The 9,784-nt window shown below is 30.1% G+C and overlaps 1 protein-coding gene across 1 annotated transcript; it reads right to left on the bottom strand.

Annotated features, from left to right (window-relative positions):
• Nucleotides 1-2,887: 2,887 nt before the first annotated feature.
• LOC113374634 (peptidyl-prolyl cis-trans isomerase G-like) lies at nucleotides 2,888-9,354 on the bottom strand. The gene is made up of 4 exons (XM_026614611.1): nucleotides 9,046-9,354; nucleotides 8,525-8,962; nucleotides 6,860-7,065; nucleotides 2,888-3,152 (listed from the first exon to the last, which is right to left on the bottom strand). The coding sequence occupies exons 1-4, from the start codon at nucleotides 9,352-9,354 to the stop codon at nucleotides 2,888-2,890; spliced, it is 1,218 nt and encodes a 405-aa protein (XP_026470396.1).
• Nucleotides 9,355-9,784: the final 430 nt, after the last annotated feature.

The following is a 9,784-nucleotide window of genomic DNA, read 5'->3' as shown; positions in this document are numbered from 1 at the left end:
AAAAAAGCGAAAAACCGCGATTTTTGTGACCTTTGACCCCGAAATTTTATAGTTGCGCACACCCTACCATATGTAGGTTTTGAGACAACATTAAGGGTGTCAATATACAACTATTTACAAAGTTACAGCTGGGTATCTCACATTACGAGGTGAAATGCTAAAATGACTGGACTATCTACCTTGTCTAGTTTTATCAAATGGTTTCCTAAATAGATGGAGAGAGCAGATTTTAAATATAGCCGTTTTTGATATAACGTTAATAAAAGGTCAAATTTCCGCTGACAAACTCACAAGTACATACACACACTATTTGCAATTTTGTTGTCAAACAATTTAGATCGACAAAAAAATAAAATTTTTGAAATCGTACTCTCTCCTTAATATAAATTTAATTTAAGGATAATCAAATCAAAAAATAAAATACAGAGAAAACTTTTTTTCAATTGTTAGTTTTCAATAAGCGAACAAATTCCATCTCCAAAATTCATGATCTGGCAAATAATTTTATAACTCAACGACAAATCACACTTATTATGAAAGTATTTGCATATTTTAGAAAAAAGGAGTCAAATTTTAAATAAAACATGACAATAATTGTTACTTTTAATACATTTAACACTTTAAGAGAAGTTTTTATCAATCCTAGCGCCCCTAGGAGCAAAAATTTTAAAAATATTCATATTAAGGACCACCCTAATATACATATATAATATATATGTATATTAGGGTGTATATAGGGTGGTCCTTAAAATGGTCATTTTCGAATTTCCTTGCTCCCAGGAGCTCAAATTGTTCCAAATAGATAAAAAACAATTCTCTGGAAATTTTAGCTCTTCATATTAGCGTTTAAATAGAGCGCAATTCAATCAAAGTTTTGTATGAAAATAGCATGGAAAAATTTTCAAAAATTTTAAAAATGTTTTTTAGATGTAATTTAGCGAACAAATGAATGAATAAAACTCATTCATTTATCACTAAGTTATACCTAAAACATTTTTTTAAATATTCAAAATTTTTTAGATGCTCTTTCCATGCATCCTGAGCCCCTGGGAGCAAGGAAATTCGAAAATGACCATTTTAAGGACCACCCTAATATATATATATATATATATATATATATATATATATATATATATTGAAAATGTTTAAATTTGATGTTGAAATGTATGATTGATTTCTTGGAGGGCGTAACATCAAGTAAAAAAAAGAGAGTGAAGTAAAGATTTTTTTCAAAACATCTTTATTATTCCATACGTTTCGACGTAAAATTCTACGTCATCTTCAGTGGTTTTGAATTATTTATATTATCACTAACACATATTAATTTAACTTGTAAAAATTAATAATTATAGACAAGCACTAACTGTCAGTAATTTCTTTTTTTAATAAAAAGAATAAAAGATAAAAAGTGATTACTAAATAAAATATTATACGTAATACACTTGTATCCGAGGCACAGTGCCAAACAGAATGATCCAGGGGGTCAAAACTAGGGAATAAACCATACCTCTAAAATGAATTCTGATGTCCCGTGCATTGACCCAAAGATAAGGATTGAATTTCGAAAAATTCCGTTTTAATCTATTTAGAGTGCTCCAATCGCGTCCAAATGTATAACAAACCCCAACTAGCTTTGAAAGGCCAATCCATCCATGCCTATGGTCACCCCCTGGGACCTCCCCTTAGAAGTCGCCCATACAAATATTGGAAAAAATCATCGTTTTTGGTATTTTACTCAGCAAAAAATGTTTTTTTGAACTTTTTTTTCAGATATTAATTCATACACACACAAAAAACTTTTTTACAAAAAAAAATATTGATATTCTTCTTTGTTTCAATCTTTCCAATATTAGAGAGCCGTCCAAAATTTTCTAGGCTTGAAACTAAAAAAGACTTCAAACAATTGTTTGAGTTTTACATAGTTTTATTTACATATCTCATGATTAAATAAATTTCATAATAAAAATAAATAGCAGATTTTTGTCATGTTGAAGTACCCAAAATGATGCAACTTTTCTATGAGGGACCTCTAAGGGAAGGTCCCAGGGGGTAATCTATGTGCATGGGTGAATCGGCCTTTCAAAGTTACTGGTGATCGGTCATACATTTGAACATTATTGAGGCGCTCTAAATGAGCCAAAACAGGATTTATTAAAATTTGACCCAATCTTTGGGTCAATGCACAAGGGGATCAGAATTCATTTTATTTTGATATCTTATTTTGATCCCTAGTATACGAAAATCATATGTGCCTATGTACCCATACAAATCGACCTGCCCTAATATATATATATATATATATATATATATATATATATCAGGGTAGTCCTTAATATGAACATTTTCGAGTTTTATTGCTCCCGGGAGCTTGAATGCTTGTAAATTGATAAAAAAAAATCTCAAAAAATTTTAGCCTGTATATTAACTTTTAGATGTGCGCAATTCAATAAAAGCTTCGTATGGAAATAGCATGGAACAAATTTCGAAAATTTTTAAAATGTTTTTTAGGTATAACTTAATCGACGAATGAATTAAAAGTGACAATTCGTGTCATCTTTTATTGAAAATTCGACGCTCTACAAAAAAGGTTTTTTATAATTTGTTTTGTAGAGCGTCGAATTTTAAATAAAACTCATTTATTTGTTCGCTATGTTATATCTGAAAAACATTTTTGAAAATTCTTCCATGCTATTTCCATACATAACTTTGATTGAATGGCGCACTATCTGAAAGTCAATATTAAGAGCTAAAACTTATAGAAGATATTTTTTATCAATTTGGAAGCATTTGGGCCCCTGGGAGCAAGAAATTTCGAAAACGTCCATATTAAGGACCACCCTAATATATATATATATATATATATATATATATATATATAAATTTCTACTTAAATTTTGTTCACCTGCATGGATTGAGGTGGGTCCTGCATGGATTCAAGTGGTTCCTGCATTGATTCAAGTGGTTCCTGCAATGCCAACATTGTAGTTTGCTGGTCATTTTGTGTTGACTTTGGCGTCGATTGGTGTGAAGTGTCTGAAGGGAATCCGCTAATGTCTAGATCCAGAACATCTGACATTTGGTCATTTTCTATTCTTTCTTCATTATCCTTATCTTCAGATCTACCCCGAGGCGTTGAATGGTCGATGCCATCACTAAAAAAAATTATAACTATCAGTAATATGAGACAAATGCAAAATTATTAAATGATTGTAAATCTAAAATCAAAAACTTGCAATATTATTATTAGAAAAAGCTAACGTCATAGATAAGGAAATAGTTCACTTGAACGATATTATGTGGCCATGTGAACTTCCCGTAGGGTAAGATATAGTAATCGCAAAAAAATCGTAAATGAAGTTTTTTATATATCTTTACGTTTCAGAGGTTTCTGGATATTCTCGCATGCCTTAGAAAAAATGGATGTATGTGTGTGTATGTGCGGATACAAATTTTCGTCGACGATTTCGGAAAAACCGATCAACCGATTTGAACAATTAAAAAGAATCATTCGATTCATATTGATAAAGAGACGTGCTAATTAGTTTTTGGCAAAGACAGATCTAAGTTCCCAAGATCCCGTTCTAAAGAACAGTTCCCAAGAACCTTTCAAAAGATACGGGGCAAAAAGTGCCAAAAACAGTTCAAACAATTCAAAAAACCTTTATACTTGTATTGACAAAATGAAGAACTGATTAAATGTTTGGGATCTAGTAAAAAAGTACAAAAAAACGCCATTTGGCGGTCAAAGATGATTATTAAACATATGCACATCAAATTACTAGATATTTAATGGAGACTTTGATAATGTGTATTAGAGAAAGCAATATCGGTATACCGGTTTGAGAAACTAAGAATTTCACAAAAAAATACTTATTTACTTTATTTTACATATTTTGGAAACTCTGAACTTTCTCTCAAAGCAATCGTACTGCTTTAACTGCATAGAGACAAAATGTCAAAGCGCATAAGCGCCGCGTCGCCATCTAATGAATAAACATTGGTACGGAACCCATAGCAATGTAAACAAAATTTATACTTATTGTTAGAATCTCTATAAAATATCTGAAAATTTAATGTGCATATGTCTAATGATCATTTTTGACCGCCAAATGTCTTTTTTTTACTTTTTTCATTAGATCTCCGAAACCTTCTTCTTGTCAATACAAGTAAACTGCTTTTGAAATATTAAAATCGGACGCTCCGTTCTCTTAAAAACTGAGTTGACGTTTTTGGCATTTTTTGCCCCGTATCTTTGGAACGGCTAGACCTGCCTTCGCCAAAAACTAATCAGCATGTCTCCTTATCAATATGAATCGAATGTTTCTTGAATTATTTAAATCGGTTGATCGGTGTTCCCGAAATCGTCGACGAAAATTTGTATCCGCACATACACACATACATCCATTTTTTCTAAGATATGCCAAAATGTTCAGAAACCTTTGAAACGTAAAGATATATAAAAAATTTCATTTTCGATTTTTTTGCGATTACTATAACTTGCCCCACGGGAAGTTAAAAATGCTTTTAAAAATTTCCCATCTATTCATCTTCAGACTTCATTTTATGCCTTCAATGAATTGAGTCATTTTTATTTTCTTACAGATTATGCATGCATGTATATATATATATATATATATATATATATATATATATATATATATATATATATATATATACATCTGTGTATGTATACTTAAATTTAAAATAAAAACATAACCTTGATTTAATATAAACAATATTTATATATAAACAAATAGTGCGACGGTAAATTTAAAACTTAAAATATCAAGTATTGCAAAAATTTTAATAGTATTAATAAAATTAATTAAATATGATTTATTAAATTTGCAATTCTCAAACTATTGCGCCAATTATCAAAAATAAAAGAGTCAAAAATTTGAGAAAAAATTGTGATATATTCAGAGCCGCTTTCGAAACTAAGAGTAAGTGGCATTTTCCCTTAGTTGCATGAACTTCCCGATAGGTGTAAACTGTAAATAATTGACTTATATTGAGATTGAGCTGTTTAGATATTTCCAACTGTTTATTTCAAAAATAAACTTTTCACTTTCACAAAATCTAATCAAGGCGATTTTGAAGTGACATGTTTCAAACAGACTTAAAAATGTGTATTTTTGAAGTGACACTTCTTCAGGCGCGACTAGGGGGTAAACCTGTAAAAATTCAAAGAAAATAGCGTTACACGCGAACTGTTCGTCATTCGCTCTCGATTAGATCATTTCTATACGGGTCGATTGTGATTAGTCGTCGTGTCGAGTGAATAGAGATCTTTCGTCGTATGTGTACCGGCGTACATTGTATGCGCCACCGAGTAGCATTATATCGGAATGTCATTAGATTTTAAGATTACATCGTAGTAAAAATCTTGATTTAATAAAAAATGCCTGAATTGGAATAATATTTGAACCTGTCCCTGAAGATAATTAAAATAAAAATAATAATACATTTGTGTAAGAAACGTAAGTTTAGTAAAATAATTTCTATATTATTCATAGTTTCTATAAATCTTTGAAGTCATTAAAATAGAAAATATTTTTATAGGCAAGACAGATATTACAGTTGCTCTAAAAATGAGACTGTATCGCCAGCGAAAAAGTAAAAAAAAATACATGCATTCAATGAATGAATGTTAATTTTAATTACATAAATTTCTTCAAACACAATTACATGATGAGAGAGATTGTGAAAACAATATTTCTTTATGCGTTGTTAGACTAAAAAAATCGAAAATGAAAATTTTTATATATTTTTACGTTTCAGAGGTTTCTGAATATTTTGGCATACCTTAGAAAAAATGGATGTATGTGTGTGTGTGTGTGTGTGTTCGGATACAAATTTTCGTCGACGATTTCGGGAACACAGATAAAGCGATTTGAATTATTCAAAAAACATTCAATTCGTGCTGATTAGTTTTTGGCGAAGGCAGGTCTAGCCGTTCCAAAGATTCGGGGCAAAAAGAGCCAAAAACGGTAACTCAGTTTTTAAGAGAAAGGAGCGTCCGATTTGAATAATTCAAAACACATTTTACTTGTATTAACAAGATGAAGAACTGATTAAATTTACATGAACGCAGGTTTCGGAGATCTAGTAAAAAAAGTAAAAATAAATGCCATCTGGCAGTCAAAAATGATCATTAGACATATGCACATCAAATTATCAGATATTTTATAGAGATTTTAATAATAAGGGTAAATTTTGTTTACATTCCTATGGGTTCCGTCCCAATGCTTATCCGTTAGACGGCGGCGCGGCGCTTACGCGCTTCGATATTTTGTCTCTATATAATTAAAGCAGTACGATTGCTTGGAAAAAAAGTTCAGAATTTCCAAAATATTTCAAAATACACTTTTCTTCAAAAAGTCTTTTTTTTTCAAAAAAAGTAAATTTTTGTTAAAAATTTATAGTTTCCCAAAAATCTAATTTTTCAGAGTAATTTTTTTTCCAAAAATGTTAATCTTTTAAAAAAAAAATTTTGGTACGGGAAGTTCCAGCGATTTGCCCCACTAGTTTCTGTCTCTTTTTACCTTAAATGAGTTATAATTAAATCTTCTGAGTTTTTTTGCAGTATAAAGCATTAATTTGCAAACATATTCAAATGCAAACATGTTTGCAGATTAGGCAGGGGCAATGGGGAGTAAATATGTTTGCAAATTACTGCTGTATTCTACAAAAAAAATCTTAATAGGACATTGAATGATACGGCCTTGAAGGGAATATTCAAAAGTTATTTAATGTGAAAAGAGTCAGGAATACAACTATTATTTGTAGTCCTGAGTAATAATTTGAAAATTTATATTTGCAAAAAAATAACTAAGAATTATTTCACTTATTTACTTACGTTGCTAACAAAAATTTCGTTCTTAGTTTTGAAGAAGCTGCTAACAATTCATTCTTTGATTTCATGCAATTTCCAGGTTTATTATTTGAACTCAATTGCTTACTACGAGCATTAGTCACAAAGTCAGCATAAGAGAAATCAGTTGTCCGACGTGGGGCAATATCACGATCGCATTTTTTATTACTTTCGACTGCACTGGAAACACTCTAAAAAATATAATAACTTAATGAGTAATTATATTTATATGATTTATCTATTTACAGAAAATAATTTAGTAAAAATAACGTTTACGTTTTTATTTTCTGGCGCGAATGCACACCATTTGTTGTTAAGACTTTTGGCAGAAGACTAAAAATAAATGAGTAGTTATAGATAAAAATAAATGGGTAGGGCGAGGCACAAAAGTCCAATTTGACTTTGAGCAATTATATTGTAAAAACCAAAACAATTATATCACAACAAATAACACATATCAAACAAACAACGATCTGACTATGTTCAGTAAAACTTCCAGCCAATTCATAATTGTAACCGCAGCTTTTTTTGCTGTTTTTCAAAAAATTGCTTCTGTCTTTTTTATTCTATAGGCTGGTTAAAATAAAACGGTCAGAAGGCACCAAGTCCAATTTATAATTTTTTCACGAAATAATAGCTACATTATTCAACTAACGCATAATATACATTTCATCGGTTCATTTTTTAGAGATAACACAAAATATCATCAGCAAAGTTGAAATAGATATTTATTTATTTTATCTCTTGTAAAATTGCTTTTTTATCCTAATTTACTACTTCTTATTGTTTACTTCATACCATTGCCAGGGTAAAAGTTCAGTTGATCCTTGAAAAAATGTTGAATCTAACTTAAAATTACCAATACATCTTATAAAACAATGAAAAAACGTATACTTAAAAATTATATTAAAGTCGCGTTAACTAAACAACTGAAGAAAATACTTTTGCTATGGATATTCAAACATTATCGTTTATATCCCGATAGCAACATCGTAAAAATCAATATGATGGCTGGTTATACAACTTTTTCCTTCTACTTTCAAATATTGTTAAAAAATTATTTACTTTACTTGTTTTTATGATCTAAGTTCTAGAATAAAAGCATTTAAAACCGTATACTTAAAAATTATATTCAGGTATGGTAATCTAAATAAAAGATCTCAAAGCCATAAACAACTACCAACGAAAAAAATACTTTTGTTGTGAAAATAAATACCTTTCTGTTTATTTCCTAATAGCGACAGAATTAAAGAGAAGGCTGGTTATCTTTGGCCTTGTACTTTAAATTCGTGTCGTTTGAAAATTATATACTTGGAAAAAAATGTAACAAGGAATTTACAATGAAACATGCATGATAGTGGATCTTTTTATCTACCGACCTTAAGCCTCGATCTACTCCACCAGTTTACAAAGCCAATAATAATAAAGTATATAAATGTAAAAATTTTTTTGCTTGTTATTGATGGTTCCTAAAAAGGGAAGCAACTCTTATCCCCAAAATATTGAATTAGAAAAATAATTAAATAAGAAAAAAAATTGAAAAGGGGTGAGTTTTAGCTAAGTAGTTTAAATATTTGGTTTTGGTAATAGCAGTTTAGAACAGTTTTGAGATGTTACTTACATGTTCTAACGCCTCTGGTGCCTGATTACCAGTTTTGGTGTGTCATATTCGTATTCGATGACTGTTGTCTCAACACTAACACTGCTAGATAATCTGCAAGTGTTTTTGATGATAGATTTTTTTCTTTTATGGGAGCTTGAATTTTTAGAAACTGTCTCGCGCTCTTCTTCATCAGGAATTTCGAAGTTGTTCTCGTTGTAGGATACAGATCTTTTACGTTTTTTAGTTCGTTCTGATTTTCTAGTATCTGTTCTAGCTCTTGGATGTGAGTCAGAGTCGCTCGAAGTAGAGTCAGATTCATCGTTGTTTGAATCTGATTCAAAGTTCTCAGTTTCTGGTGCTTGGTTCGGTTTAACATTTCCTGCAATTGTAACGTCTACGATAACTTTGCTTCTTCCCACCCTATACTTCTTGCGATCATGTCTTACTACAAATTTCTCTTTTTTGAAGAAGTGTTTGGCTCTTTGCTTGAAGTTAAACATTTAGAAGTTGTTTTATTTTCCTGCTTCTGATCAGCCTCTGATTTAGTTTGGAAATTTTCGAAAAAAACATTGATCTTATTCGCGAAGTCCTTGTTTCGCTCGTCACTCATATAGTCCCATATTCGACGGGCTACTGCAACTTTCTCGGCTATTGTTTGCTCCATTTTCTCCTTAGCGGACCCTTTTAACTTTTCATTTACAGATTGATTCATTTCCTCGTGATCTGAAGCTTTAATTTTCTCATCTTCTGACTGTGATGACTTTGAATCAGATGAATTTGGAAGAGAACGTTTTGGTTCTCTTGCGTGATCATCATCGTTGGATCCGTCAGAACTTACTGGTCTATTAGTATGATCATCCTTTTTAGTGCCACTCATTTTGCTTCTTTCGATAAAACTTATTTGAATATGTAAAAGAGAATGTTATGTGTTACAAAATATTGATATATAAAATCTATAATGTGTTTATAAACTACACCTTGTAGAACTGACTAAATTGAAAAACGTCTTGCTCTTCTCAAATTTAATGTTCAAATTCTAAAAATATTAGTAAATATTAACAATTATATATAATAAAATAAAACGCAATAGCATAGATTCTAAATAATTGTAACATTAATTAATTGTTAATTAATTATTAAGGTCTGTCTGTTGAAAAAATATAAAATGGTGATAATAATAACTAATTTATAAGTTTAATTCAGAATCGAATTTAGTATTATTGCTTGAATTAGATAGTTTTTATTGAACCTCTGTCAGTTTTATTGATTTTATTGTATTTGTAGTAATAGACAAAAGTGCAATAAAA

This window comes from Ctenocephalides felis, unplaced genomic scaffold (assembly GCF_003426905.1).
Source record: "Ctenocephalides felis isolate EL2017-DRISC unplaced genomic scaffold, ASM342690v1 CF-g0.4_SCAFFOLD_01886, whole genome shotgun sequence".
Taxonomy (NCBI): domain Eukaryota; kingdom Metazoa; phylum Arthropoda; class Insecta; order Siphonaptera; family Pulicidae; genus Ctenocephalides; species Ctenocephalides felis.
This window is presented reverse-complemented; position numbering and strand designations above follow the sequence as displayed.

Excerpts from the sequence above, each read along its gene's own strand:
- LOC113374634 (XM_026614611.1), bottom strand. The coding sequence starts at position 9,354 with ATGAGTGGCACTAAAAAGGATGATCATACTAATAGACCAGTAAGTTCT. Across the intron at positions 8,963-9,045 it reads ACTTCGCGAATAAGATCAAT|CAAAGAGCCAAACACTTCTT; the intron begins GTTTTTTTCGAA and ends TTTAACTTCAAG. Across the intron at positions 7,066-8,524 it reads AATATGACACACCAAAACTG|AGTGTTTCCAGTGCAGTCGA; the intron begins GTAATCAGGCAC and ends TATATTTTTTAG.